This window comes from Aspergillus oryzae, chromosome 6, assembly GCF_000184455.2.
Source record: "Aspergillus oryzae RIB40 DNA, chromosome 6".
Lineage (NCBI taxonomy): Eukaryota > Fungi > Ascomycota > Eurotiomycetes > Eurotiales > Aspergillaceae > Aspergillus > Aspergillus oryzae.
In genome coordinates, this window is record NC_036440.1 from 1390675 (window position 1) to 1406927 (window position 16253).

Here is a 16253-nt window from a genome sequence, read left to right on the forward strand (position 1 = left end):
AGACTATGAATGCATGTTTGAGACACTGTGTTTGACAACAGATTAAATTCGGCGAAATCCACCCTGTTAGAACGGCGACTACCAGGATCCAATCGGAGAGGTACCAGCAAGTGAGGGGAAGCTGCCCGACCGTAGCCGATTTAATCGACACTCAATAATATTCCAGTCAGCGTCATTTTCGCCTCTTATCTTCCCCAGGAATTCTCTATGGTTTTTCCCCCTCGGTGAATTTCAAGATGCAGTGAGATCTCGGAGTCTGTACATCTGGTTGAAACTGTATCCTGACATGCGTCTAGGGAATCCTCAGCGTACTATAACCTCGGCTCGCATCGGCGCTCCGTGACCACATCCTCTCCAGAAGCTCAGCTCTGGTTTAACCGCGGATTTCTCTGGGCCTATTCTTTCAACCATGATGAAGCGGTGCGCTGCTTCGAGCGGGCTACCAAACACGATCCAAAGTGCGCCATGGCGTTCTGGGGGATCGCCTATGCCGTCGGTCCGAACTATAACAAGGCGTGGCACTTCTTCGACATGGCAGACCGTCAGCACACAGTGAAAAAGGCCAACGAAGCATTAACGCGGGCCATCGAGCTGGCGAGCAACGCCACCCCCGTGGAAAGAGATTTGATCAAAGCCCTCACAGCCCGATTCCCACCGTCAGACAATATCCCGTCCGACATGGGACCGCTGAACCATGCGTATGCGGACGCGATGCGACCTGTATATCACGCCTATAGCCGTGACGTAGATGTGGCCGCATTGTTTGGTGATGCACTCATGTGTATCAGTCCTCGAGGGCTATGGGATTTGGATACCGGCAAACCCACCGGCGACCACACTGTGGAGGCTCAAAAAGTGATCGAATCAGCAATGGCACAGGGCATCGAAGGTCGGGATCACCCGGCCCATTGCCATCTCTACATTCATTTGATGGAAATGTCACCAATGCCGGAGCGAGCATTACCAGCCTCCGACCGATTACGTCGCCTGGTGCCGGATGCTGCGCACATGTTACACATGCCAACGCATATCGATATGGCGGTGGGTGACTATCGCCGCGCGGTCGACTCCAACGAGGAAGCCATCATCGCTGATGACAAGTATTTCAACCGCGACCGTGGATCAGCCCTGTACGTCGCGTATCGGGTGCATAATATATGTGCCAAGTTGTATGCGGCCTTCATCTCGGGTCGGTTTGAAGAATCGCTATCGGCTGCGAAGAAGCTCGAACAGATTATCGATATCAACGTGCTAACAAGCACCAGCCCCCCAATGGCGGACTGGACTGAGAGCTTCCTAGGCAACCTGGCCCATGTGTATGTACGCTTTGGCCGTTGGGAGGATATCTTAAACCTAGAGCTTCCCGCTGACCGCGCCGTGTACTGTGCAACAACGGCCAATATACTTTACGCGCGCGGTGTCGCCTTCAGCGCCCTCGGCCGCCTCGCAGAAGCCGAGGCTGCTCAGAAACAGTTTGAGGCGGCGCGTGCGACTGTCCCGCCTTCCCGCTTGAACAGCATCCCGGTCAAAGAGGTCGACGTTCTCAAGGTCGGCTCAGAAATGCTCAGCGGCGAGCTAGAATATCGCAAGGGTAACTACGAGGTCGCATTTGCCCACCTTCGGCAAGCGATTGAGCTGGAAGACGCGCTCCCCTACTCGGACCCGCCGCCATGGATGCAGCCCGTGCGTCATGCCTTGGGTGGTCTACTGCTAGAGCAAAACCGTGTCGAAGAGGCAGAGCAGGTATTCCGAGAGGACCTTGGGCTTGCGAAAGATTTTCCCCGTCGCAAGGCCCGGCTGAATAATGTCTGGGGCTTACATGGGCTGCATGAGTGCCTGGTGCGCTTGGGCAAGCTCGAGGAAGCTCTTAGCATTCAGGTCCAGCGCGATATTGCCGTCGGTTCCGCAGATGTTCCTATTACCACCTCATGCTACTGTCGCTTATCCGCGGTGGGAAAGGCAGAGACATGCTGTTCTTCTCATATTTGAGCGTGTTTTTGTATCACAGAATTCGTTCCAACCAAGGCTATTCGCAATCCAATCATAGCTCAGCACGGTCATTCTGTCCGTGGCACTTTCGTAGCGCTATACTTGCTTTTATAATTTCAGGTTTTTATGATCCAGGGCGCAAGAATAGTGACCCACTTCGCATCCAGCTCGTATTTAGTCCGACCAATGGTCCTTGATCGAGTCAGCCCTCGAACTCAACTGTAGCCTAAAATAGTAAAAGACCCCTTTTTCTCCGTAGTTTTTTGCTCGCATGATACTTTGACCATGGTTTAGTGGTGCTTAATTTCCACCATGGGGTTCTGGCTGAACGGCAACGATTTGATTGATGGAGAGGAAGAGATTTCATGGTTAGCCCTAACCCGGTCGAGTTTTAGCCCGGCGACCCAGGAGACGTATTGCCGATTAAGGACGGCAATTCTCAGAGAGGTTAAGCATCAGTTACTCATGGGTTTGATAATGAAGCTAGCAAACTCAGTCGCTTCCCCCATAGGCTACAACTCGGGCTCTAGGCTGCCAGCGGCCATTAGAGAGAGTTCAGGGACCTAACACAGGGTGGTATATAGAAGACAGTCCTATCTCTCTATCCATTTCTCTTCGCCAGGGAATTTACTCACTACCGTCACTCCTTATCTATCCTCACCAGTCACCACTCGTTCTCAACATTTCAAACTTAGTCATTCATTTCGAAAACCCACCAAAATGAAATCTCTCACTTTCCCCATCCTCCTCACTCTCACCAGCCTCGCCGCCGCCCGCACCGATCTCGACGGCTGCACCAAATCCGCCACCGTCAACCAATGGGGCGAAGCCAGCATGATCTGGTACGTGCCCGACACCGGCGAGATCTGCGATTTCCCTGACTGCGGCGGTGGTCGCGCTCCCCCCAAGTACAACCAGCCCGGGTGCGCCGCCTACACCGGCACCGAGACCTTGACCCCGAGCTACCTCCCCGGCTGGGGTCCCGACGGCAAGGTTGCGCCGTCCACTTCGGCTGTCTCGGCTTCGGCAACGCATTCCGAGGCCGAGGCCACTTCCACTGGAGCCGTTACCTCTGATACTACTAAGACCGGTAGTACTTTGATTACTGCTGCGCCGACCTTGTCCACTGGGGTTTCGTCTTCGGCAGCTGGTTCTTCTTCGCCGGCTGGTTCTTCTTCGCGGGTGGCGGAGAGTGGTTCGTCGTCGAGCTCTGCTTCGTCGGGTTCGAGGGGCTCTTCGAATACGACGTCTTCGGCGGGTGTTCTGGCGACTGGTAATGCGGCTAGTGCGATGGGTATGAATGCCGGTGTTATGGCTTTGGTGGGGGGTTTGGTGGGTATCTTGGCCTTGTAGGGATATCCTTGAGGTAGATCACAGAGGTTAATGCTGGGAGAATTTATTGTATTATCAAGGTGGAGGTATTCATTCTCTTGTATTATGCATAATTGTAATGAGTACAAGTGCCATCATCTTGAATCAATGCATTGAGCTTCTCAAGCTTTGTATATGAAGCATGACTCGGGTGATCGACTGTTGATCTTTGTGATCGTCATTATCCACAGCGGATTAATGGCCTTTTTACCCGAATCATGAAATTATACTAGTGCTAACCGAGCAACAAGGAGTCAAGGACCGAATAACACACGAGTGAACATTACAAATAAAGCCGAATAAGCTTATTCGTAAGTCAAATTACCAAATTCTCCTGCAAAGTACATATGAAGTCACACATAAATAAATTAAAATACATTATAATTTATTCCCCCTCACCAAAGAATCCAAGATTCACTCAGCAGGGCCAAGAATATTCCTCTCATAAACAGTTGTCGTCTTTCCAGTATTCTGATTCTCAATCTATCGCCAAACATATCAGAACCTTGTCAAGGACAATACTTCTCTCAGATAGAACTCACCTCATATCTAGGGTTCTCCTCACTGGCATCAACGTGTCGGCCCGCCTGGTTGCCAGGCTCGGTGAGAACAGACTGGATAGTCCCGACACTTTCAGAGGTCCTTGAGTCGGGGCCTTGCATTGGGGTTGTTAGTCGATTATTCTTACATCGTATTGGAAATGAGGACGGACATACCGCCAACAGGCTTATAGATCACGCTCTGGCCGTTTCTGTACTGAGGCATGTTGGGGCTGGGTTGGATTATAGAATTTGGGATCAGAAAATGATATCGTGCTTGGTTAGGATAGAGTCATTAACTATTTAGAATTCGAATTCCAATGATCACGACAATTTATATCCAACATTCCCTTGCAAACAGCCTGGCAATTACATCGAGATTACAACCTCACTTCGCGACATATTATGTCCGTAGGTTGGGATAGTATGATGCCGACCTTACGTCCCTGTCGGTCAACCACCCTGAATACAAGAAATGACTCCGACTGGATAACTCTATCTTGAAGAGACACCAGGGCCAATCGATTATATGCCATCGTGACGTCAAGCCCTGTCTGGACTCGATCGATCGCCAATCTTCCCCAATAGAACATCTGGTGTCGATATAACTGTCAGGAAACGAACAATACCCAATTCTAGGCCTTTTCGCCAGGGTTCAGCCTTCTACGATTCTGCCTGGCACAAGTTAAGGTCTGACAGCTTACTTTGCAGTAAAGGATCTTAAAATAGTTTAGCTAATTTTCGATCTGCGTTAGGTTGACTTGGGTGGATTGGTGAGATTAGTAAATTGTTGGTAATGCTTGGGGGTTCAACCCCTCGGAGACTTTTTCTCCTCCGGGGTAGACTTCGCGGTGGTCTAACATGTGCGATAATATTTGTAAAATTGTGGGAAACAGCCCAAGGTTAGTACAAAAGGTTTCATTATTTTCGGTGTTTTTTCTAGAATTTCTGGGACTTTTGTCGGATTTTAGTTCTGTCCGATAGATACTGTGGGGAACAATATATGTCGGTCAGGCCTTCCGAATCATCAAGACATATATAAGGAGAAGCTTTGTGAATAACGCTTCATCCTTCGCTTTAGCAATTCCTTGGAAAGAAAACGACGTATCCGACATTATCGTAGTTTTCGAAGTTTTCTAGGATTTTGTATATAGTTTCTGTGAGTGATTCCAGGTTAAACCGACTCGGTGACTCGGTCAAGTTCCTGGCGAGCCGAGGCTCGAGTTGAACCCTAGCTCAGATTGCAACTGGAGCGGATTCCCAACGGCATCCGAACTGCTGTGGATCGGGCGGTTTTTGTAGCGAAAGTTGAACCCCAGTCCCAGCTCTCGGGCTGCGATGATAACTGACCGCGATTATTCTGCGCAGATCATGTTACACTCCCTCAGGGTGAGCATAAGATATGAAACACGCGCATGTAGATTAGCAATGCTTGGACAACCTCTTTTTTTATTGCGTTGGGATGCATCTTTCGGGGTTGATTGGGTATAGCGTTGGAGAATCTATAGATTTCTTTATCCAGCGTCTTAACCAAGAAGCCGAAGCAGATCCAACAACTTGAGTAATCACAGGAATGAGCTCTTTTCGAGAGACTTGAAGCTACTGCATTGGAGGACGTTACAGTTTGCACATAATTAGTGAGATTATTCACTGTGTAAATTTTTAATATGTAGAACTCATCTATAGCTTCAGCCCATGATTTCCGGTCCCGGTGGGATCGTATATGCCTTACATGGTACTGCTGCAGGTATTGTTATACTCGGAGGCACTTTCGTCCATAATGTAACTCTTAAAATATTCTATTTTGTTTCTGTTTCCTTCAATGTGACATGTTCTTAGTGGAAGTTTGATACCCACCTAGCCTTCCTGTGATAGAATGCGCGGGACTCAGACAAAATCAAATAGAGAAGAGTGGACACGCTGACTCAAATGACGTCCCTATACATAAAGTCTAGTCTCACAAGCAGTGGAGAGTGTGGATGCGGAATGCAAACGGTGATTTAGTGGCTAGCTGCATGACACATTCTTCGCGAGAGATGATTGCGGAAGCTTAGGAATGCCGGATGGATTTTCGACGCCTGGGGGGTCTTGGAAGAATTGAAGGAAATAAGGATATGGAAAATGGAAAAAAGTAAAAGAAAGGAAGGAGGAAAATGCATCGTCAACGCAGCAGTGTTAACTCTTCGGTCGATAAAAAAAGACTCCAGATGCTACAATTTTACTCCCAAATCCGTCTGGAATACCCAGTACCCAAATTTGTCCCTATCCGACCACTGGCATCCGCACTGATATCTGTAGAGTCATATGGCAATACATATTCACACTCTTTCCAGTCGACCCTGGTGTGATGAACTACCTCATGTATTCTCGGTCTTCCCCATCGAGCTACAAGAACCCTGACGCTCATAAACTAACCTATAATGCTATCTCCATTGTTTTTCAGACATTATCTATCTATATACAAATAGTACTAGAAACTGAAAACACCCCTGTTGACGGTAAACTTCTGTAATCATAAGTCAAGGAGTCGTAAGCCCCTTATGCGGCGCACGCCCGACCTTATTCTCGCCAGGTTTGCCCCCCTTCATCGTTTGCCGATCGGCTTCTGAGACGACTTCTGCACGTCCCATCTTGATTTCGCCATCTATGGCTTGTCGGTCATCCTCTGACACCGCCGCTTGGTTTCTTCGTGGTGAAAGCGATCTAAAGGCGAGCCAGGTACCGCCGATCACGGCGAACATACTTAGGATAGCTGTATTGCGAGATCTATGTGGGATTATTAACCCCAGATTCTAGAAGAGCTAGTAAGTTTAGACATAGTACATACCTAGTTGCGGGCGATGCGCCTTTCCCGAGGGTTAGGTTTGGCATGATGGTGATTGATAATGCTGGTTATCGGTGAAGTTCGTGAGAAGACTCGTTGAGATAGTATGGCAGTATCTTTTGATTATATCTCAATCTCCTATATTTCCATTTATATTGTTTTCCTCGAAATCTTGTCGAGTAGTCAGGGTATATCTGCAACGGGGAAAGACTTCGCCACCCATGACAAAACAATGACATTCGGACCGTCGATGCACTGGCCAACTTATGTCTAGATTCAGGGAAAATACACTCCACACGTCATAGTGGATTTGGTTCCAAGGGCTTCTGTCCTATGCACATAGAACTTGGAGAGTCCCGACCCCGGGGAAACTTCTGACTTTCGTGGGACTCCGAGGACTGTGGAGACCGTATCTTATCAACTTTCTTCCGGTGTCAGGATGAAGAGAAATGTCTTCACTGAGTACAATCCTGTCACTAACCACTTAATTCCAGGGCGTGAATGCGCATATATGCTTACAAATTCAAAGCCTTGTAGATAGTCACTAAGTAATATGAATCAGATCGGCTATGACCTCAGCCTGGAAGTGGAGTCAAACGCCGAGCAACCTCTGGTGTGATATCATAATCGATGAATGGATTTTTCGGTATAGAAGTATACCGACTGGCATCACCGCCTATCGACCTAAGGTTTTCTATTACTGATTCTAAGTAAAATGAACCTCGGTCAAAGAAGTAGAACTCGTTGATATTCGACTCAACGCGGGTAAGCATCTCAGCCTGTGGTCCTATCTCAGCTAATAAAGGTTCAAATCACATTACCATGAGTTACACCTGCGACGGAACGAGGAGGTCCAAAGGTCTGTGGTGTCAGATCCATGAGTCTTCTTTTGAATATCAAGGGATATAAAATCAGATGATATGGAAAATACCAAGGAAAAGAAAGAGACAAAACGCGTATCGTTGAATGACTAGACAAGTGACGATAGTGTGACGGCCTTGTATCCAGCAATCTTCACAAAGGAGATGATCTAAGAAACTCTACCTTTGACTCACTCCCTGAGATCACCGGAATGGTGACACACCATGCTAGAATGAAACGTGGATACTCCTGAAGTGTGGAAGGCAAAAGATATATAAGACTGGCCATATTCTAGGGGTTTGACCATCTATCAGAACTAATTGAATGCACCGGTGCGAGGAGGACTAACACCAAGAGCCACGATGCCAGTCACGTTTGCAGTTGCGGAGGTTTCACCTACCAAGTGGACATTTGGAGGCAAAGTCCGCAATACGGAGGAATTATTCAAAGAGTCGTGCCCCCAGATATTCAAGAACGGCATGAAAATTACTCATAGTTCCTTCTCGCCTTCATCCTTTGACCGAAATTTCTTCATTGCAAGCAATCACGGTTTCGTCAGGGCAGTCTATCTTGCATATTGCTATCACTACCACTTGAAAGTCCGCCCAGACGATGTATGGGTGGCCATCCTCGTGCAGCTAGGATTTTACATCAATGCCCACGCGGAAGAGTGTAGGAAAATCTTTGTTGCTCACGAAGGAAAGAAAGAGCTCATTGTGAAGCAAGGGAGCCGTCTAGACCCCGAGGATCTTGCCATACGGCTGGCAGAGCTGATCGAAAATGAGATTGTTGAAGATCTGCGGTCATGGTTCATGCCTTCATTTAGCACGACCACTGAGGTTGATCAGGTGGTAGCCTCTGTCTTGATGATGGGTACGATGCAGAAGTACTTTGGATACAGAGGGGTCCTCTCCTGTGGCATTCCAAGAGTCACCCTGCTGGGTGAGCGGGCAGACTGGGTTCAGCTACAGAACAAGATTGAGAAGATAAATGAGTTCGGTGAGGAGCCTCGTCAATTTGCAAACCTCCTACGCCCCGTCTTGCGGCATTTCGTGGCTTGCTTCGATGGCTCGCAAGGAACTCAGGCCAAAAGCTTTTGGAGTGCGAGTGTTCATATGTCTGGTAAGAGCGGACCTCCGACTATATCTGGCTGGGTCACTGCTTTCTGCTTCTGGAATGCAGAAGGCAAATGCCGGAAAGACGTGGCACGTCACAGATCAACCAAGCATCTCGAACTTGATGGCCTGCGCTATCTTCCGCTCAGGGTGAAAGATATCCCTTCTGGGTCCGCTTCTGTTCCTATAGTCATCAAGGGTGGGAAGCAGGATTACAAGAGAGAGATGGTCGCTGGTCTGATTGGTGTGAATTTTACGGACCCAGAGACGCTGGATACTATTGAACCGGTATCAGGATGGTGCATGTACGGACCAGTCCAGGAGGTACTCCCCGAATCCAAAGAGTCAACTGGAGATGATCTTTAGATAAGGGCTGAACTCAACAAGCGCACAGTGATAGCCCGCAATCTGCTGAATTGCATTCGGATAACAAGATTTGAAGGGATAAGCTTGGATGAGCTTGGAAAGCGAGGGGCTCATCTATTTCTGGAAGGAGAGATAATAGTATTTATTTGTCCTGGCCTCTTTACGTGACACCTCCATAGAACAATTTGGGGCTATCAACAATACCCTGACTGGATGTTGGTCAACACTTTTCATTGCTTGGATTTGCTGTATGAACTACGACAGCCTATCGTAGTATTTCTTTTTATTACATTCAGAATGTATCATATTTCTGACCGTACTTTATTCCCTTAGTCCGAAATATTGTCGGGGAACATGACCAGGCTTCAATCCTAGAGTGATAGAAGCATCGGAGATGAATTCTTGAGCCTTTCGAAGCCCACTCGAAGCAGGGAATCGACAAGCGCCATGCGGGAAGTCGTGACATGGAAACAAAGAATAAGATTGCAGGATGATAGCTCGACCATCCCACTAACCCGCTCATTGGTGCTCTTTGTGCTCCCTAATTAAACTCGCCGTAGCGCCGTTGCCAACCCTGAATCTATCCGGACTGGAGAGTATAGATTTGCGATTCACAACAGACCAACAGGACGATGATTGGGCTGGGTACACAAAGGTCATACTGGTATAGGCAATCGCATACTATGAATGCCGTTAATCTCGGCTTGGATTCTGTGCTTCAGAAGGCCAGTCTTTCAGGGATGTAAACCGAGTCATCTTCATTCATTTCTTAAGAATGCCCAACCCTTCCCCTAATATCCTTCGTAGAGGGGAAGGCTGATATTCACTTCCCTTCTATTCACATACCAGCTGGCTCTGGTGAACATGGCATCAATGTTACTCATTATTTAGTCGCTCTTTACCACCGTCTATCGCGTCTTCCTGCTCGATCGTCGCTCCTTTTCTATCCATAACCACATTATCCAATTTGCTTGTCATTCTCTTGCTAAATAAACTCGAAAAAAGCAATTCTCGTCACTATGAAGTTCTTCAATGTACTCTTCTTCTTCTACGCCGCTCTGGTGGTGTCCGTTCCAACCGCCATTAACGACGCCGAACTCGACAAGTCTAACGCATCCCCTGACGCTCTAACCGTTGTCTGCCAGTGGGACTGGGACTGCCCCAAGCAGCAGCTCTGTTGCAAGGGTCGCTGTCACAGAACTGGTGATTGCAAACACGTTCCTCCCAAATCCGAGGTCGCCGGCCCCCAGAGATGCACTTGGGCTACTGACTGTCGTCCTGGAGACCTCTGCTGCAGCGGTTACTGTCAAAGTGTTTATGACTGCAGACGTGTTCCCCCGAAGCCTCCAGTGAAGGATTCCGAAGACACCGCAGACAATAAGGATAGCCCTGAAACCCCGGGCGATGCTGAACCCGTCATCGACAACTCTAGCGAGACTCAGCTTGATAAGAGGCGCTATCGCTCACCAGAAGATAAATTTAACAAGACCAATGACGAGTCCAGTATTCAGAGTCTCCAGACAGAGGTAACCTGCAAGCAGTACTGGGATTGCGGTGTTAGCGGGGAGCATCAATGGATGTGCTGTAACGGAAAGTGCATTAAGTGGTACCCTGGATCAACACCTTGGATCCGTCCAAAATGCTTGAAGTAGTGAAGATGTCTTTGATGAGTCCCCGTCTAAAGATTGTACTACGACGTACTCTCGACTTCCTTTTGCTGGGTTGTGAAATCTTAAATCCGTGCAGGCACTGATTATTGACAACGCTCTTTGACTCTAGACCCTGCCGTAGCCAAAGAGCTATCTGCGATACTCTTGGATGCTGGTTGGGGTGATCAGTTCATTCTCGTCTCCTTGCTAAGGAACAGTGCTAATGTTTTGCTTACTGGATAAGCGCATAATTCTAAAACATTGAATACTATCTTACTTGCTGCATAGGTAAACAGCATTGTAGAAGAAGTAAGATTCTTTTGTGGCTGATGTATCTGCGATAGAGTCTGACTTGGATAATAACAAGGAGGTCTCCTCTAGCTCAATATCCTAGTAACAACTGCTCCCTCTCCCTCTCAGTCTATCTCGCACAGCACTACTGTTGGTATTATTTTCAACCTCAAGCTCCGTTTCAGGCCAGCTCAGCTGCACCAAATTTAAACACGCCATCCAACATCTATTCCATATCATAATCAATATCCTCATCGTCCTCCTCCTCAGCCTCCTCAGCCTCCTCACCTACGCCATCCTCCTCCAAGCCAAACGCCTTTGAATTCAACTCCATAGCATAAGGCTGTACAGAATCCCTAATGGACTCCCCCATCTCAAAATCCTCCGTTATTCTCGCATCCTCCATGCTTTCCTCTTCACTCGTCTGCGCATCCCCATACGCCAGGGACCTCGACACAAAGGCAAAGAACGACTTCGTCCCAATCCGCGCATGACACTCCGCCTGCAGGATATGATTCTTCTTCCAATGAATCCGATCACCCCTCATCTCCAAAGGCGACGGGTTCGGAGTCGGCTCGCCAGTCTTATCGTAGTAGAACTCCTTGCGCATCATCCGGTTCGTGAAGTATTCGTTGGGAGCAAAGTAAAAAGCAAGCACGTAGTCGAAGCCCTCGAGCCACTCGACGCGGATGTCAATGAGGGACTTTAGAGGACCCAGATCGAGCTTTGTGACTAGCTTGCGGGTCTCGTGCTCATTGCGCAGGGCTGTCAGCCAGAAATCCCGGATGGGGGGATGGTGTGTTTGGGTGTCGCCCGTCCAGCCGGTTGCGAGCTCTGCACGACGCTGGTAGAAGGATTTGTTATGCTCGTAGTGTATCTTGCGGGCTTCGTGGATGTCGTGCTCCCACTGGGCGTTGAGTTCGTTTTCTTTGTCGTAGAGGGCTTTTAGGTCGGGGTGAGGGTCGGGGGTTGCCATCTTAGCTTGAGAGTGCTTTGACTCTTATTCGGTGAGGTGGATGGGATTTTGAGTCTCTAGACTTGGTGTGAGCTTGTGGTGGTGGATGCGATGTTTGATGTATGGTCAGTCTAAAAGGCTGTGTGGAGGTGTTGATCAGTTAAAGACCACTGTGCGAAAGTGGTTGAGACAGTTGGAACACAAGAGTTGAAGAAGGCGGTAAGCGTGAGTTTTATAGAATAAACATAAGACGATCTGCTCAAGCCTTTATTTTCTTTGTAGTTTATATTTGTACAAAGGCATTCTTGTCTGTGGTATCCTACAAAGTAACCCTATTCACTACAACCCACGGAAACAAGGCTGCCACTAGAGGATCAACAAAGCCACTGTTCTTGTTTATCCAGAATAAAGAGCGGAGTCTATTTGAATGATCTTTTTCACTAAGTGATTCATACATGCTCTGGTCACGTTATGCACAGAGTGAGTGAATATAGCTCTTGAGGTGGCACTGTGGCAGTCATGTTACGTAGTAGATCATGAATAGCATTCTTTAATTCTTTAATATTGACCTTGGAACGCTTCTTCTTTCTGAGTATTTAGTATTAAGCTGTTAAAGTACAAGTCTAGATAGTGAGCAACACAAGTACTTGTCAAAAGCAGACTTACTAAGACTAAGCTTGAGCGAACACTGCCAACTAATATGGAGATATCCATAGTGCCCTAACATGCTTCGTTTAACTATCGTACGCATTGGAGCTTATATAATCCCCAACACTTTTTTAAGTATCTATTCATAAATTTTGTGATTACGTTTATATCAAGATTCGTATCTAGGGCATCAAATAAACATTAATAAATGTCATGCATATTAATACCGCATCGTGTACATGCTACGAGTAGTAGAAACGCAGAATTGCGGCAGTGGTCCCTATCGCCTGCCGTAAAGGACCTCGCAGCTCATGATCGGCATGCAGGTGATCTTCTTTACAACTTTCCCAATGCACCTCCATTCAAATCTACAATGGTGTGGCTATGTAGACCACAACAGTGCAACATGTTTTACCCGGCTGAAAGACTAAGACAATGCACGCGACTTCAATGTGGGGGCAGTGCTTCATCGCGCCATCTTCCACCATTTCATTTAATACTGTCTTGGAATATAAAGATAGGGAAGGTTCAAAGATAATGATTCCGTCTTCTGCTTGTTAACTTACCCCCCGCACCGACGAAGGTAATGCAAAGTTGAGTACATTATGGAGGTCAGTTCAAGCTCCAGAGTCGCAAATTATCTTCAAAGAACCTGGAAAGAACTAGTACACACGGTATGCAAACCTACCTTTAGGCTCAAGAAACTCCCATCCACACATATAGATACAGGCTTCTAATGCTCGGAGAAGTGGTTATCGGAAGGTACTTTCCAATACCATCCCTTGCCCGGTCCATCGCACATTCGTCTACTTAGAGTCCAGCCTGGAAGGCCGAGCGATGAGATATCATGCTCCATTCGCGTCGTCAGCCTTAACGACAGCCCCCAGTACACGGCTTTATCGTACACATGGAGGAAACAGCACTCATATCTACGTTCCGGTGCCGCCATAATAATGGACATGGTGAAAGCGGCGTATCGTGGACAAGAGTATGACATGCATTTCCCAGGGGCTGAAGAAGAGGTGCGCGCCACCAAGACCATCCTGTGCAATGGCAAGAGACTCGGCGTGACTGCGAACCTCTACGAAGCTCTACTATCCCTTCGAGAAACTCGGCCTGGGAATGGAGAGTATTGGATTGATGCGGTATGCATGAACCAAAGGTACCCGGCTTCGTCCCCACGTGTTTCGAAGAATCGGAGAAAGACAAATATCGCGGAATGGCTGACCATCTCAACAGCGATATGACCGAAAGAAATGCCCAGGTTGGAATGATGGGCAGGATATACCAATCGGCGGACCTTGTTCTTGTTTGGCTTGGTGACTGCTCGTCAAAGCTAGCTCAGGGCCTTCCTGAGCTAGAAGCATTAGCGCAGAGGCCTCCAAGGGAACTACCCCCATTCGAGTTATTGATTGACGACGAGAGCACATCTACTACTGCAGCATCCTCTGCCTTCTTTAAGAATGACCGGTTTTGCATATCAGCGGCAGCTATGACTGTACTCGATCTAACTAATCGGCAATGGTTCAAGCGCATCTGGGTACTGCAAGAATTCTGCTTGGCAAAACACGTTGTCTTTCTTTACGGCAAGCACTATGTTAGCCTCCAGGCTTTATTGACCTCGTTTATCTGGGCTTATCAAAACCCTGGGGAGGCAATGAAGCCGGAGAAAGGGTGGAATATTGCCAAGACATACATTTTGCCGCGATGGTTTTCTCACACTGGTGACATCCCCAACGTCCTGCTGGCTCGTAAAGCCATTGCCCAGGGCCACAAGTTAACCCTCCGCGAATGGCTTCTAACCTGCAAGGGTCGCAGTGCTACGGATCCAAAGGATTTCGTATTTGGCGGCCTGTCTCTGATTTATCCCGAGTCGTTAAGAATAGATAAGCAGCGTCTCCAGCCAGGTGACTATGCTAATTCTACTCATCCCCCGCCATTGCCGCCCCGGCCTGGCACTCGTGCTCCCAATAGCAACCAACCCACCATGGAGCGCCCAACAGCCATGGTGGGAGTTTCAGTATCATCGGTGCCCCTTCCCAAGGGACTATGGTGTGTCATCGAGATTGATTATAAGGCCAGCGAAGCCGAGATCTTGGTCAACGTCGCAGCATGCCTACTTTCCCAGAATGAACCACACAGTCTTGACCTGCTCTCCATTGCGGCCCGTCCGCGTGACGCCGACGACCTTCTCAAAGCGCCGCTCAAATGCAAGTCTAGTAAAACATATGATCTCCCCTCTTGGGTCCCAGCCTTGGGTTCTTGGACAGTAAGTGCCCTCTTAATTTACTCGTCTCGTTCTATATATTATCGTTTCTCCTACTTGCACCCCCAAGGCTTGGACTGACATCGGCATCTACAGTCTCTGGTAAACAGCAACCTAGCCGCGGCAGCGGTGGCGGCAGGTGGCGGCGGCACAGCCTTTGCAGCCGGGACATTAGGGCAACTGCAGGAAGCGGTCCCTTCGCCTACGATTTCACGCGATGGGACGACATTATACCTTGACGCTATGCCACTCGACAAAATTGATGAAATAATCCTAAACGCGAAGTTTTCGTATTCGAAAGAGCACCTCGACGCCCTAATACCCTTTCTCGAATTGTTGGCCGCGCTGCCCTACACCTACCCCTCTGATGTCGGCACGAGCTTTAATGCGATTGCTACCGCTCTTGCTTCCTCCCTTTCTTCTTTCTCCTCCCGTGACACTGAACTAGACTCTATGATGGATGGAGATGTGAATAGATCCTCGTCATCACTGCCACCCCAGCTGCTTCCGCGCGTCTGGCTTTGCGAGATCATCGAGCGCGAGGTGCGCCTTTGGGTTACAGTTTTGCGAATAGACATCAAAGCCTTCACCGTGCTTAAGAAAATAAGGGCGAATAAGCGAAGGCGACTGGAAAGCCTTCTAGCCGTCTACCGGCAGCTGATTGGAAAGTTTGACGACCTTCCATGGTCAGGAACAGCAGACCAAGGCATACCACCGCCTGACGAGAGTCATGGTGATGAGCAGAAAAAAAGACGAAGCGAGGAAATTATCGAGAGCCTTTGTAGCAAGATAGAGGAAAGAATACCCGGGCAGTCTAGACGTTTCTTAGAGGCTGAGATGGAGCCTATTTCACCAGAGGCGCAGCGGTACGAGAATGCGTTCTATTCCGCTATGAACTGGCGCTCCTTGTTTAGAACGAAGGATGGTCTCATTGGGATGGGGCCTAGTTGGTTGAGTTGTGGTGATTGGGTGATGCCGGTACGGGGTGCCATTGTACCCTACGTATTCCGACACATCGATGAGGATTTGAAGCAGCAAGTGAAAAGCCTGGGGAATACGGTGGAGAAGTTGGAAAAACATCTCTTTGAATTGAAGTCTACTGCCAAGAGGAATCAACAGCGATTATCTATTGCGGATACTGAGAGGAAGATTGCATCGTTGAAACAGAAAATCGGCGAGCTTTGCGGTCAAGTTGGCAGAAAAAATGCATGGGTATTGATCGGGGAGGCGTATGTTGAGGGTGTTATGCGAGGAGAGGCTTTGGAAAGAGCAGGGTTTGATGCATTTGAGCGGATTGCCATTGTATGACCGCTTGAGCCAATATTATTCCGTCTTTTATTGATGTTGAAGATCCTTCTGTTCAATATATAAGTTATCCT

General features: G+C 48.2%; 6 protein-coding genes across 6 annotated transcripts; 5 read left to right on the plus strand and 1 right to left on the minus strand.

Annotated features, from left to right (window-relative positions):
* Nucleotides 1–236: 236 nt before the first annotated feature.
* Nucleotides 237–1989, plus strand: AO090020000170 (uncharacterized protein; the record flags this gene model as incomplete). The annotated part of the gene is made up of 2 exons (XM_001824476.3): nucleotides 237–241; nucleotides 297–1989. 2 exons carry the CDS (start codon nucleotides 237–239, stop codon nucleotides 1987–1989), a joined length of 1698 nt encoding a protein of 565 aa, XP_001824528.1.
* A 720-nt stretch (nucleotides 1990–2709) lies between these two features.
* Nucleotides 2710–3359, plus strand: AO090020000169 (uncharacterized protein; the record flags this gene model as incomplete). Its single annotated transcript, XM_023238127.1, has 2 exons — nucleotides 2710–3283; nucleotides 3343–3359. 2 exons carry the CDS (start codon nucleotides 2710–2712, stop codon nucleotides 3357–3359), a joined length of 591 nt encoding a protein of 196 aa, XP_023092726.1.
* A 4587-nt stretch (nucleotides 3360–7946) lies between these two features.
* AO090020000166 (DUF4419 domain-containing protein) lies at nucleotides 7947–9065 on the plus strand (the record flags this gene model as incomplete). The annotated part of the gene is made up of 1 exon (XM_001824474.1): nucleotides 7947–9065. The coding sequence occupies one exon, from the start codon at nucleotides 7947–7949 to the stop codon at nucleotides 9063–9065; it is 1119 nt and encodes a 372-aa protein (XP_001824526.1).
* Nucleotides 9066–10084: 1019 nt separating this feature from the next.
* Nucleotides 10085–10717, plus strand: AO090020000165 (uncharacterized protein; the record flags this gene model as incomplete). Its single annotated transcript, XM_001824473.1, has 1 exon — nucleotides 10085–10717. The coding sequence occupies one exon, from the start codon at nucleotides 10085–10087 to the stop codon at nucleotides 10715–10717; it is 633 nt and encodes a 210-aa protein (XP_001824525.1).
* Nucleotides 10718–11231: 514 nt separating this feature from the next.
* On the minus strand, nucleotides 11232–11981 carry AO090020000164 (NAP domain-containing protein; the record flags this gene model as incomplete). Its single annotated transcript, XM_001824472.1, has 1 exon — nucleotides 11232–11981. The coding sequence occupies one exon, from the start codon at nucleotides 11979–11981 to the stop codon at nucleotides 11232–11234; it is 750 nt and encodes a 249-aa protein (XP_001824524.1).
* A 1580-nt stretch (nucleotides 11982–13561) lies between these two features.
* Nucleotides 13562–16182, plus strand: AO090020000163 (uncharacterized protein; the record flags this gene model as incomplete). The annotated part of the gene is made up of 3 exons (XM_023238129.1): nucleotides 13562–13630; nucleotides 13771–14877; nucleotides 14971–16182. The coding sequence occupies 3 exons, from the start codon at nucleotides 13562–13564 to the stop codon at nucleotides 16180–16182; spliced, it is 2388 nt and encodes a 795-aa protein (XP_023092725.1).
* Between the last annotated feature and the right edge of the window lie 71 nt (nucleotides 16183–16253).